General features: G+C 49.0%; 1 protein-coding gene across 1 annotated transcript in view; it reads left to right on the top strand.

The window, feature by feature from the left end:
* LOC123753511 (pregnancy zone protein-like) overlaps positions 1–14,489 on the top strand; it is a 176,535-nt gene that overhangs the window by 66,282 nt on the left and 95,764 nt on the right. Inside the window, exons 3-4 of the mRNA XM_069326611.1 lie at positions 6,725–6,963; positions 10,342–10,458. Coding sequence (XP_069182712.1) covers positions 6,725–6,963; positions 10,342–10,458 — 356 coding nt within the window. The remainder of the gene's footprint in view (positions 1–6,724; positions 6,964–10,341; positions 10,459–14,489) is intronic.

Genomic DNA, 14,489 nt, shown 5'->3' with positions numbered 1-14,489 from the left:
AGCACGATTATTATCCTGAAAGTATTTGGGAAGATCATTAAGGATTTCGGAATTAGAAAGCGCTGACTCCTTGTCAGTGCTTTCGGGAGGAGAAGCTGGGACGGTCTCACTGTGGTTGTAGGGTTCTGTGAAGGTAGAACAGTTAGTCAGGACAGTGGGAGGAGTACCATTATATTGCTTCAGGAGGTTGACGTGGCACAGCTGGGTCTTCCGCCGCCTATCTGGAGTCTCTATGACGTTGTTGTTGTTATTTCTGCACTCTTGGACGCGGTAGGGTCCTGAAAACCTGTTTTGTAAAGGTGAACCTGGGATAGGGAAGTATGCTAGAATGAAGTCTCCTGGCTTAAATTTTCGTACTTTGCTGGTCTGGTTGTAATGAGTCTTCATCCTCTCCTGGGCTTTCAATAGATTATCATGGGCAAAGCGGTGGACTCTCTCTAGAATGTGTTGAAGGTTTTGAAGAAACTGGGGCACATTCTGATGCTCACTGAAGGTGGCATCTCTGAGAGAGTCTTTGAAAGCCTTAAGGGGAGTACGGCACTTACGGCCGTAGAGCATCTCATAAGGAGATACTCCTAGGGACTCATTGGGAAGACTTCTGTAAATACACATTATAAGGTCGATTTGCTTATCCCAATCCTTAGAGGTTTCACTACAAAACTTTTTCAAGAGTGCTTTGATAGTCTGATGACTACGTTCAAGAGAACCCTGTGAAGCAGGATGATAGGGGCTGGACAATACCTGTTTGATGTTGAACTCCTCCAGTGTCCTTTTGAAGAGATCACTGGTGAAGTTGGTACCACAGTCGCTCTGAATCTCCCTGGGAAATCCGTATTGAGTGAAGATCTTCAATAGATGTTTTATAACCGTAGCAGCCGGGATGTTCTTCACTGGAACTGCTATGGGAAATCTGGTGGTAGGACACAGGATGGTTAAGATATAGGCGTTACCCGAACTGGTCCGAGGTAAAGGACCAACACAGTCTATTATGAGTCTGTGGAAAGGTTCCGCAGGTACCTGTATGGGAATCAGTGGCGCTCTGGGAATGGAGATGTTCGGTTTGCCTGCCATCTTACATGTATGACACTGTTTAACGTACTGTTTGACGCTATTTACCATACCTGGCCAGTAGTAGTCTTGACGAATTCCATGGTAAGTCTTGTTGAAGCCGTAGTGGGAGAGTGCTCCGTGGGCCAGGTGTAGAATAGTGGGCCGCAGGCTGGTAGGAATCACAAGTTGTTCGATGTTGGCCCAATCGTCCTCCTCCTTCAGTTTACCGGGTCTATATCAGCGGTAGAGCAAGTCGTTCTCTAGGAAGAACCCAGGAATACTGTCGGGTTGAGTCTCAGCCTGGAAAAACAATGGTGTTAAAGTAAGATCTTCCCTCTGCAACTTACGGAACTCCAACTTGGTCAGATGCGGGGGTAGTTTCTGAGGGTCTTGAGGGACAGCGGTAGCAGTAGAGTCAGCTGGCTGTGGACGTGCGGCTTGTGCACGGGTGGTCACGAGAACCGGGGGAGAAACTTCATCACTCTCTTGAACCTCTGCTGGAACATACTCTAGAATAGGGTTTATTGGCACAGAGTTACACACCTGGGGTTTGTCCATGACGATCAGGTTGGTCGGTTGCAGGTCTTCTGCCAAGTCGTTGCCTAGGAGAAGTTGCACTCCAGGCATGGGAAAAGGCTTTTCCCTGATGGCGACTTGGACTTCTCCGTTCACGTAGGGACAATCCAGGTGGACTCTGGCGAGAGGGTATGGAGTGGTAGCAGTGAGGTCAGTGATGAAGACAGTTTCTCCGGTGTAGACGATGTTGGGCACAGCCGACTTCAAGATGATCGATTGAAGAGCCGCTGTGTCCCTCAAGATCTTCAATTTGAAACGTCCCTCCGGATTTGAACCGTTGGCAGAGACAGTTCCAGTATACAGGTGGTTACTGAAAAGAGAAAGATCATTAACATTAACACCAACATTCATCACAGGCTTACCGGACTTAGGAGGAGTTGGTTTGGGTTTTTGTTGGTCAGTGGTTCCCTTGTATTGAGACTTACCACACTTGTCTATGGTATGTCCATAGAGTCTACAATACTTGCAGTACAGTTGCGAACCAGCTTGATCGGGGCTCACTTTCTCGTAACTGGACCACGACTTCTTACTGGAGGATTGTTCGGGTGTCAGCCGGTGGATGAGGCTGTAAGTGTCAGCCGACTTAGCACACTTCAGGTAGTCGGTTTCTTCTTTATCTGCTAAGTAGAGACGGACAGGAGGCGGCACACGTCTCAAGAATTCTTCAACAAGCATCAGGTTGACGAGTTCTGTAAAAGTAGAGACATGTGCTGCTTCCAGCCATTTCATGAAATATCTCCGTTTTGTGTTAGCAAACTCAAGGAAGGTAGTGGTACTTGCCTTCAGGTGGTCACGGAATTTCCTTCTATAACTTTCAGTAGAGAGGAGGTAGGCGTCCAACACTGCTTGTTTCAGAGTGTGGTAGTCATTCTCAGACGTCAAATTACTGAGTGTGACTGCAGCTCTACCTGTAAGATGGACTCTGAGAAGTGTGGCCCATTGGTCGACAGGCCAACTGAGTTGATTAGCAAGGGTTTCAAAGGTGGTAAAAAACACATCAACTTCTGCTTCTACAAAGGATGGCATTAACTTACTTGCATGTGATATATTAAAACTGACGGGAAGATTGGCAGTAGCTTGCTGGCGTTGAGTGAAGTGTGAAGTTTCCAAGGCGATTTCGCGTTGACGACACTCTAGAGCCAGAGTCGCTTGTTGCTTGTCATGCTCGCGTTGCATCTCCAACTCGCGTTGTTTTGTTTCAAGCTGTACTCGTTCACGGAGCAAGGCGACCTCACGTTCGTGGAGGGCGAGTCCACGTTCGTGTTCTCTCCTCAAGGCAGCCTCACGTTCGTGTTCTTCCCTTCGTATGGCAGCGGCTTCCCTTTGCTGCTCACGTTCAATCTTGGCCAGCTCTAGTTTGAGTTTCATCGTTGCCAAATCAGTTTTATCTGCAATATAGTAAGTTTCATGAGTTTCAGAGTCTATCTTACCTTGCTCTAAATAGTAATCCAGCAACAGGTTGTGTAGGTCATTTTTGTTGGCTTGGTAGGGAACTTCTAGTTGATACTCATGTGCAAGAGTTTGTAATTCAGTCCTCTTGGCACGACTTAAAGTCCCTATTTCACCTGCTGGATTTGCACGGAAAGCTTGGAGACGAAACATGGTGAAATTAGCAAATAAATGTAACACGAATATTCAGTTATAGTGAATGTCAGAAACAGGACAACGTGGCAACTGATACCTATCCTGTGGGATCTTTAACAATTAAAGTTAAGAATAAGATGTTAAATGATTAATTTAAATCAAGGGCGCAGGAAATCTTGTACCCGGTACTCCTGTAAGAGGATAAGGGCAAGAAAATCCTACTAACAAATGAAACAGAGTTTCGAAAACAAATGAAACAGTAAATTGCCTCAAAAGTAAAATTGGTAGTCCAAGGATGTAGGCATACCTTGCCGAGTCTCTATATGACATAAAGCAAGTTTTTCCTACTGAATTTAATATGATACTTACAGAATTAGCGAACTTTTGTGCTCTGAAAAAGTAAGCTAATTCCCTACCGTTGTATGTATCATCATCTCTGACTGACGTGTAGGGGTGCGAGGTGTCAACTGGTGACGAGAACTGCTGCTGAGGTCCCAATTCAGCAACTAAAGTTCGAGCTAGAGGAACTATGGCCCTCTTTGTCCTCCTACAGTCAGATTGCAGAAGATTGGGTGCTCTTGACCCGGGGCAGACCACAGTACCAGGGTACCAATATGATGATCTGTCAAAATGAGAAATATCCAAGGGACAAAGATGGTAAACACGAGTAATAACACGGAGGGAGAGATGACCAATTAAGAGTATGACTGCGGCCTACAGTCACCACGTAATCCAAAGTTGTCTCACCTTCACCATATGTTACTCTCGTAATGCACAATACACTGCACCATATAAAAAATGAAATTGAATATGAAAAATAGTAAAAGCTACATTAACAAAGTTAAATACGCTTACCATAAATTACCACTTGGCACCAGTACCTGAGTGAAGCTCCTAGGACAGGCCCCCATATAATATGTGACGGTAACGCGTTGGTGTTCGGCTGTTCAAAGCTAGGGGTATGGCCTCGTCACATAGAATTAAAAAAAAATAGAAAATCTGGAACTTCGTCTGTGGTAAGGTAAGGAGAAGACACACAAAACACAAGTAAACTTTAACAATGAAATTTTAATTACGTTAAATAAACAAAACATGAATAAAATGGACATACAAATTCGTATAATAAAATCAATCAATCAAAATAATAAGAATAATTAAATGGCAAAATGAAAAGTTACGTTAAGACAAGTGAGCAATAACAAGAAGTGCAAATAACGTAAGTATTGGTGCAGGAATATTGGCTTTAAGCTATCACCTCTCTTAGTACACGTAAGCCAAAGCTTTAGTCTACCAGGAAGAAGTGTTAACCGTATGAAAGCACTGAATATTCTGAGGACTGAGGTCGTGGCGGCCCCAGACATCAAGTAGTATGGTGGGTGAGTGCAGTTGCAGCTAGACCGGCGGCCAATCAGCGAGGAGCCGGCAACAAGACAGGTAGTTTGGCGGTTTGAGCTGGAGCAGGTGTTCCTGGCTGCATACGTTTTGCTCTCTGGCAAACCTTGGAGATGTTGTTGTCGTTGTTGGACATTTCTTCCATAGTAGTTTTATATATTTGTAGTGACGTATTTTTGGGGGGAAGAGCAGGCTCAATCTCTTGAAGGAGATTATCGTCACAATATATATATATAAATATATATATATATATATATATATATATATATATATATATATATATATATATATATATATATATATATATATATATATATATATATATATATATGTCGTACCTAGTAGCCAGAACGCACTTCTCAGCCTACTATGCAACGCCCGATTTGCCTAATAAGCCAAGTTTTCTTTAATTAATATATTTTCTTTAATTTTTTTCTTATGAAATGATAAAGCTACCCATTTCATTACGTATGACGTCAATTTTTTTTTATTGGAGTTAAAATTAACGTAGATATATGACCGAACCTAACCAATCCTACCTAACCTAACCTAACCTATCTTTATAGGTTAGGTTCGGTTAGGTAGCCGAAAAAGTTAGGTTAGGTTAGGTTAGGTAGGTTAGGTAGTCGAAAAACAATTATTTCATGAAAACTTGGCTTATTAGGCAAATCGGGCTATGCATAGTAGGCAGAGAAGTGCGTTCTGGCTACTAGGTACGACATATATATATATATATATATATATATATATATATATATATATATATATATATATATATATATATATATGTATATATATATATATATATATATATATATATATATATATATATGTCGTATTTAATAGCCAGAACGCACTTCTCAGCCTACTATGCAAGGCCAAATTTGCCTAATAAGCCAAGTTTTCATGAATTAATGTTTTTTCGACTACCTAACCTAACTTTTTCGGCTACCTATATATATATATATATATATATATATATATATATATATATATATATATATATATATATATATATATATATATTAGTATATTTTGGTAGCAGTCTTTCCTGTAGACATATATTATTAAATATGACCGAAAAAGTAAGATTAATAATTCTAACACGAATTTTCTCAATCTTTCGTACATTTCTTTTCACTGTTGGAGGTAAATCAAAAATCAATTCACCAAAATTCATTTTTATTTCTAGTCTGACGCGACACGAGCGCGTTGCGTAAAACTTATTACATTTTCAAAGACTTTAGTTCACAAATACACAACTGAATAGAACTTACGCATCTCTGATTTTATATCTACATTTGAGTGAGGTGGAAGGGGTGATGTGGCATTAACACAAGACAGAACAAGATGTGGCATCAATAGGGTATTAATTTCATCAACACAAGACAGAACAAGAGGTGATATTAATAGGGTATTAATTTCATCAACACAAGACAGAACACGAAACAATGGATATTGAATAGAAGTGTTTGTAGAAAGCCTATTGGTCCATATTTCTTGATGCTTCTATATTGGAGCGGAGTCTTGAGGTGGGTAGAATATAGTTGTGCAATAATTGGCTGTTGATTGCTGGTGTTGACTTCTTGATGTGTAGTGCCTCGCAAACGTCAAGCCGCCTGCTATCGCTGTCTTGTGTTGATGAAATTAATACCCTATTAATATCACCTCTTGTTCTGTCTTGTGTTGATGAAATTAATACCCTATTAATGCCACATCTTGTTCTGTCTTGTGTTAATGCCACATCACCCCTTCCACCTCACTCAAATGTAGATATAAAATCGGAGATGCGTAAGTTCTATTCAGTTGTGTATTTGTGAACTAAAGTCTTTGAAAATGTAATAAGTTTTACGAAACGCGCTCGTGTCGCGTCAGACTAGAAATAAAAATTAATTTTGGAGAATTGATTTTTGATTTACCTCCAACAGTGAAAAGAAATGTACGAAAGATTGAGAAAATTCGTGTTAGAATTATTAATCTTACTTTTTCGGTCATATTTAATAATATATATATATATATATATATATATATATATATATATATATATATATATATATATATATATATATATATATATATATATATATATATAGACAACTAGAGTTACTGTTCCGTGTTCCAGGAAAGACAGGTTCATGCTATGACGTGTCGGTGCCGAGTTCCTCGGTGTACACCCACTCACTACACGTGGCGGGCGTGGTGGGCGGCGCCAAGCTCAACCGCACTGTTTCTCTCACCCTCAAGAAGAGCAACGACATCACCTTCGTCCAGACGGACAAGTACCTTTACGAGCCCAGCCAGAATGTCAAATTCAGGATCCTCACTCTCACAGGACCCTACCTCAGCGTCTCTACTGAGCCGGTGAGTTACCTCAGCGTCTCTACTGACCCGGTGAGTTACCTCAGCGTCTCTACTGACCCGGTGAGTTACCTCAGCGTCTCTACTGACCCGGTGAGTTACCTCAGCGTCTCTTCTGACCCGGTGAGTTACCTCAGCGTCTCTACTGACCCGGTGAGTTACTTCAGCGTCTCTTCTGACCCGGTGAGTTACCTCAGCGTCTCTACTGACCCGTTGAGTTACCTCAGCGTCTCTACTGACCCGGTGAGTTACCTCAGCGTCTCTACTTACCCGGTGAGTTACCTCAGCGTCTCTACTGACCCGTTGAGTTACCTCAGCGTCTCTACTGACCCGGTGAGTTACCTCAGCGTCTCTACTTACCCGGTGAGTTACCTCAGCGTCTCTACTGACCCGGTGAGTTACCTCAGCGTCTCTACTGACCCGGTGAGTTACCTCAGCGTCTCTACTGACCCGGTGAGTTACCTCAGCGTCTCTACTGACCCGGTGAGTTACCTCAGCGTCTCTACTGACCCGGTGAGTTACCTCAGCGTCTCTACTGACCCGGTAAGTTACCTCAGCGTCTCTACTGACCCGGTGAGTTACCTCAGCATCTCTACTGACCCGGTGAGTTACCTCAGCGTCTCTACTGACCCGGTGAGTTACCTCAACCTCTATACTGACCCGGTGAGTTACCTCAGCGTCTCTACTGAGCCGGTGAGTTACCTCAGCGTCTCTACTGACCCGGTGAGTTACCTCAGCGTCTCTACTGAGCCGGTGAGTTACCTCAGCGTCTCTACTGACCCGGTGAGTTACCTCAGCGTCTCTACTGACCCGGTGAGTTACCTCAGCGTCTCTACTGACCCGGTGAGTTACCTCAGCGTCTCTACTGACCCGGTGAGTTACCTCAGCGTCTCTACTTACCCGGTGAGTTACCTCAACCTCTATACTGACCCGGTGAGTTACCTCAGCGGCTCTACTGACCCGGTGAGTTACCTCAGCGTCTCTACTGACCCGGTGAGTTACCTCAGCGTCTCTACTGACCCGGTGAGTTACCTCAACCTCTATACTGACCCAGTGAGTTACCTCAACGTCTCTACTGAGCCGGTGAGTTACCTCAACGTCTCTACTGAACCGGTGAGTTACCTGAGCGTGTCTACTGACCCGGTGAGTTACCTCAACGTCTCTACTGTCCCAGTGAGTTACCTCAACCTCTATACTGACCCGGTGAGTTACCTCAACGTCTCTACTGACCAGTTCCGTGGGATCCATTTCTTACAAGCTTTCTAAATGGCTCACCAAAATCTTGTCCCCATTGTTAGGAAATATTTCCTCTTCTCATTTGACTAATTCTCTAGAATTAGGTAACAAATTTAATAGTATTCCTGTCACTCCTGATGAAAAGTTAATCAGTTTTGACGTTTGTTCCTTGTTTACAAAGGTACCGGGTGATGATATTCTTGATTATCTTGCTCGTGAACTAATGAATCATATTTTCCCTCTTTCTGCTGATATTATTGTCAATCTTGTTAAGTTGTGCATTAAAGAATGTAAATTTACCTTTAATAATGAGTATTATTTACAGACTTTTGGAATGGCAATGGGGAATCCTTTATCGCCATTGCTTTCAAACTTGTACATGGAATTCTTCGAAAAGAAATGTCTCAAAAATTACCCCTGGAGTCATTCCATGGTTTAGATATGTTGATGATATTTTGTGTATATGGCCTTCAGATGTAAACACAGACGAATTTGTAGCCAAACTTAATGATCAAGTCACCGCTGTAAAATTTACTATGGAGACTGAAATTGATAAATGTTTGCCATTCCTAGATGTACTTATTCATAGGGAAGATTTTTCACTAAAGTTTAGTATCTACAGAAAACCTACGAATAATTTATCTTATGTTCATTATTTTTCAGGGCATAGATACAATGTGAAAAAAATCAATTTTTCTTCAATGTATCTAAGAGCTCTTCGAGTTGTGAGTCCAGAATTCTTAGATGAAGAGTTTAAGAATATTGATTCGATTGGTCTCAAGCTTTGTTACCAACTGAGTTTTTTGGAAGTTTGCCGTAGCAGAGCACGCTGTACATATTATAATAATATATGCAGTAAAAAAATCGCCTAAAGAATGAGTTATGTTTACCATATTTCTCTGGGTTTGAGAATATTGTCAAGGCCTTGAAACTTTTTGATATACATGTATTGTTTAGCTACGAAAATACTGTTGGTAAGCTATTAGTTAGAAACAGCCCTCGTAGTGATAATTGTGTCATTTATAAAATACATTGTAAAGACTGTAATAAGTTCTATGTTGGGCAAACATCTAATGATTTGAAATGCGGAATTTCACAATATAAATACTCTTTAAGACATGACCAATTGTCTAATGCTTTGTTTGTTCATCTGTCAGAAGATGCTCACCAAATTGATTGGGAGATGGCTTCTTCAATAATGAATTGTAAAAGCACCTATAACAGGAACATAATTGAATCTGCTTTCACACAGATTACAAAAGAAAGTAATTTGAACATTAGCAGTGGTCTATATAACTTAGATCCATTTTTGATAGATCAATTAAAGGGCGATTTGAGTAGGATCATTGATACACATTTGTCTCACTAATTAATTTTAAATATTTACTATCTTATGCTATTATTATCCATGTGTGGGTCTGTTGGTGGGTATAAATAGGAGCTGCCTCGTATGGGTCAATAGGCCTTCTGCAGTTCTTATGCGGCTCATATTTGTGTCCACCTAATTCCCATTCATTTGTCATTGTACCTCACCTCACTCTACCACTCTCTCCTGCCTATATATGTCCAATACTTGACCTGTAAATCACTCCTTCTGAAGATGCATTAATACGAAAGTACTTAAGGAAATTCCTGTTTCAATTCTTCTTCTGTTGTCTGGAGAGAGAGAGAGAGAGAGAGAGAGAGAGAGAGAGAGAGAGAGAGAGAGAGAGAGAGAGAGAGAGAGAGAGAGGAGAGAGAGAGAGAGAGAGAGAGAGGAGAGAGAGAGAGGAGAGAGAGAGAGAGAGAGAGGAGAGAGAGAGAGAGAGGAGAGAGAGAGAGGAGAGAGAGAGAGAGAGAGGAGAGAGAGAGAGAGAGAGAGAGGAGAGAGAGAGAGAGAGAGAGGAGAGAGAGAGAGAGAGGAGAGAGAGAGAGAGAGAGAGAGGAGAGAGAGAGAGAGAGGAGAGAGGAGAGAAGAGAGAGAAGAGAGAGAAGAGAGAGAAGAGAGAGAAGAGAGAGAAGAGAGAGAGAGAGAGAGAGAGAGAGAGAGATAACTCAATCCATTTTAACCAGTATCTCTCATAATTTTATTAAGTAGTGATTGAAGGGCTAAATGTTTGACCACTGCATGAGGTCTGACAAGTAATGTGTTGGTGTCCCCGGCAGTACCCGGAGGTCTGGGTGCAGACGCCGGCCGGCACCCGCGTCGCCCAGTGGAAGAACGTCGACAACACCGCCGGCCTCGTCCACCTCGACTTCGACCTCGCTGACGAGCCCGAGAAGGTGAGACACACTTGTGGTAATAGAGGATAGGAACACGAGACGAAAATACAACACACAATAAAATAATATAATTTTGGTGAGTATGTTTACAAAATGAGAAAAATACTATTGTAATAAACCTCACTTCTCACAGTGGAACGTTATTGTGGTCTGGTTAAGTAGGACTGGCCTTATTGGTGCTTACTTGACGTGGTGTGGGGCTCTGGTGCACAGTCCTGGGGGTTCTGGTGCATCGGTCCTGGGGGCTCTGGCACACCGCCCTGGGGGCTCTGGTACACCGTCCTGGGGGTTCTGGTGCACCGTCCTGGGGGGCTCTGGTGCACCGTCCTGGGGGCTCTGGTACACCGCCCTCGGGGCTCTGGTGCACCGTCCTAGGGGCTCTGATGCACCGCCCTGGGGGCTCTGGTGCATCGTCCTGGGGGCTCTGGTGCACCGCCTTGGGGGGCTCTGGTGCACTGTCCCGGGGGCTCTGGTGCACCGCCCTGGGGGCTCTGGTGCACCGTCCTGGGGGCTCTGGTACACCGTCCTGCGGGCTGTGGTACACCGCCTTGGGGGCTCTGGTGCACTGTCCTGGGGGCTCTGGTACACTGTCCTGGGGGCTCTGGTACACCGTCCTGGGGGCTCTGGTGAGGGGCTCTGGCGCACCGTCCTGGGGGCTCTGGTGCACCGTCCTGGGGGCTCTGGTACACCGTCCTGGGGGCTCTGGTACACAGTCTTGGGGGCTCTGGTGCACCGTCCTGGTGGCTCTGGTGCACCATCCTGGGGGCTCTGGTACACCGTCCTGGGGGGTCTGGTGCACCGTCCTGAGGGCTCTGGTACACCGTCCTGGGGGCTCTGGTACACCGTCCTGGGGGCTCTGGTACACCGTCCTGGGGGCTCTGGTACACCGTCTTGGGGGCTCTGGTGCACCGTCCTGGGGCTCTGGTACACCGTCCTGGGGGCTCTGGTGCACCGTCCTGGGGGCTCTGGTGCACCGTCCTGGGGGCTCTGGTACACCGTCCTGGGGGCTCTGGTACACCGTCCTGGGGGCTCTGGTACACCGTCCTGGGGGCTCTGGTGAGGGGCTCTGGCGCACCGTCCTGGGGGCTCTGGTGCACCGACCTGGGGGCTCTGGTACACCGTCCTGGGGGCTCTGATACACAGTCCTGGGGGCTCTGGTGCACCGTCCTGGGGGCTCTGGTGCACCATCCTGGGGGCTCTGGTACACCGTCCTGGGGGGTCTGGTGCACCGTCCTGAGGGCTCTGGTACACCGTCCTGGGGGCTCTGGTACACCGTTCTGGGGGCTCTGGTGCACCGTCCTGGGGGCTCTGGTGAGAGGCTCTTGTACACCGTCCTGGGGGCTCTGGTGCAGAGTCCTGGGGGCTCTGGTGAGGGGCTCTGATACACCGTCCTGGGGGCTCTGGTACACCGTCCTGGGGGCTCTGGTGCACCGTCCTGGGGGCTCTGGTACAGCGTCCTGGGGGCTCTGGTGAGAGGCTCTGGTACACCGTCCTGGGGGCTCTGGTGCACCGTCCTGGGGGCTCTGGTGCAGAGTCCTGGGGGCTCTGGTGCAGAGTCCTGGGGGCTCTGGTGAGGGGCTCTGATACACCGTCCTGGGGGCTCTGGTACACCGTCCTGGGGGCTCTGGTGCACCGTCCTGGGGGCTCTGGTACAGCGTCCTGGGGGCTCTGGTGAGAGGCTCTGGTACACCGTCCTGGGGGCTCTGGTGCACCGTCCTGGGGGCTCTGGTGCAGAGTCCTGGGGGCTCTGGTGAGGGGCTCTGATACACCGTCCTGGGGGCTCTGGTACACCGTCCTGGGGGCTCTGGTGCACCGTGCTGGGGGCTCTGGTGCAGAGTCCTGGGGGCTCTGGTGAGGGGCTCTGATACACCGTCCTGGGGGCTCTGGTACACCGTCCTGGGGGCTCTGGTGCACCGTCCTGGGGGCTCTGGTGAACCGTCCTGGGGGCTCTGGTGCACAGTCCTGGGGGCTCTGGTGAGGGGCTCTGGTGTACCGTCCTGGGGGCTCTGGTACACCGTCCTGGGGGCTCTGGTGCACCGTCCTGGGGGCTCTGGTGCACCTTCGTGAGGGCTCTGGTGCACCGTCTTGGGGGCTCTGGTGCACCGTCCTGGAGGCTCTGGTGCACCGTCCTGGGGGCTCTGGTGCACCTTCGTGGGGGCTCTGGTACACCGTCCTTGGGGCTCTGGTGCACCGTCCTGTGGGCTCTGGTGCACCGTCCTGGGAGCTCTGGTGTACCGTCCTGGGGGCTCTGGTGCACCGTCCTGGGGGCTCTCGTGCATCGTCCTGGGGGCTCTGGTGCACCGTCCTGGGAGCTCTGGTGCACCGTCCTGGGGGCTCTGGTGAGGGGTTCTGGCGCACTGTCCTGGGGGCTCTGGTGCACCGTCCTGGGGGCTCAGTTGCACTGTCCTGGGGCTCTGGTACACCGTCCTGGGGGCTCTGGTACACCGTCCTGGGGGCTCTGGTACACCGTCCTGGGGGCTCTGGTGCACCGTCCTGGGGGCTCTGGTGCACCGTCCTGGGGGCTCTGGTGCACCATCTTGGGGGCTCTGGTGCACCGTCTTGGGGGCTCTGGTGCACCGTCCTGGAGGCTCTGGTGCACCGTCCAGGGGGCTCTGGTGCACCTTCGTGGGGGCTCTGGTACACCGTCCTTGGGGCTCTGGTGCACCGTCCTGGGGGCTCTGGTGCACCGTCCTGGGGGCTCTGGTGCACCGTCATGGGGGCTCTGGTGCACCGTCCTGGGAGCTCTGGTGCACCGTCCTGGGGGCTCTGGTGAGGGGTTCTGGCGCACCGTCCTGGGGGCTCTGGTGCACCGTCCTGGGGGCTCAGTTGCACCGTCCTGGGGCTCTGGTACACCGTCCTGGGGGCTCTGGTACACCGTCCTGGGGGCTCTGGTACACCGTCTTGGGGGCTCTGGTGCACCGTCCTGGAGGCTCTGGTGCACCGTCCTGGGGACTCTGGTGCACCGTCTTGGGGGCTCTGGTGCACCGTCCTGGAGGCTCTGGTGCACCGTCCTGGGGGCTCTGGTGCACCTTCGTGGGGGCTCTGGTACACCGTCCTTGGGGCTCTGGTGCACCGTCCTGTGGGCTCTGGTGCACCGTCCTGGGGGCTCTGGTGCACCGTCCTGGGGGCTCTGGTGCACCGTCCTGGGGGCTCTGGTGCATCGTCCTGGGGGCTCTGGTGCACCGTCCTGGGAGCTCTGGTGCACCGTCCTGGGGGCTCTGGTGAGGGGTTCTGGCGCACTGTCCTGGGGGCTCTGGTGCACTGTCCTGGGGCTCTGGTACACCGTCCTGGGGGCTCTGGTACACCGTCTTGGGGGCTCTGGTGCACCGTCCTGGAGGCTCTGGTGCACCGTCCTGGGGACTCTGGTGCACCGTCTTGGGGGCTCTGGTGCACCGTCCTGGGGGCTCTGGTACACCGTCCTGGGGGCTCTGGTACACCGTCCTGGGGGCTCTGGTGCACCATCCTGGGGGCTCTGGTGCACCGTCCTGGGGGCTCTGGTGCACCATCTTGGGGGCTCTGGTGCACTGTCTTGGGGGCTCTGGTGCACCGTCCTGGAGGCTCTGGTGCACCGTCCAGGGGGCTCTGGTGCACCTTCGTGGGGGCTCTGGTACACCGTCCTTGGGGCTCTGGTGCACCGTCCTGTGGGCTCTGGTGCACCGTCCTGGGGGCTCTGGTGCACCGTCCTGGGGGCTCTGGTGCACCGTCCTGGGGGCTCTGGTGCACCGTCCTGGGAGCTCTGGTGCACCGTCCTGGGGGCTCTGGTGAGGGGTTCTGGCGCACCGTCCTGGGGGCTCTGGTGCACCGTCCTGGGGGCTCAGTTGCACCGTCCTGGGGCTCTGGTACACCGTCCTGGGGGCTCTGGTACACCGTCCTGGGGGCTCTGGTACACCGTCTTGGGGGCTCAAGTGCACCGTCCTGGGGCTCTGGTGTACCGTCCTGGGGGCTCTGGTACACCGTCCTGGGGGCTCTGGTGCACCGTCCTGGGGGCTCTGGTGCACCTTCGTGAGGGCTCTGGTGCACCGTCTTGGGGG

Source organism: Procambarus clarkii, chromosome 18 (genome assembly GCF_040958095.1).
Source record: "Procambarus clarkii isolate CNS0578487 chromosome 18, FALCON_Pclarkii_2.0, whole genome shotgun sequence".
Lineage (NCBI taxonomy): Eukaryota > Metazoa > Arthropoda > Malacostraca > Decapoda > Cambaridae > Procambarus > Procambarus clarkii.
The sequence above is the reverse complement of the archived record's forward strand: the minus strand, read 5'-3'. Positions and strand labels throughout refer to the sequence as shown.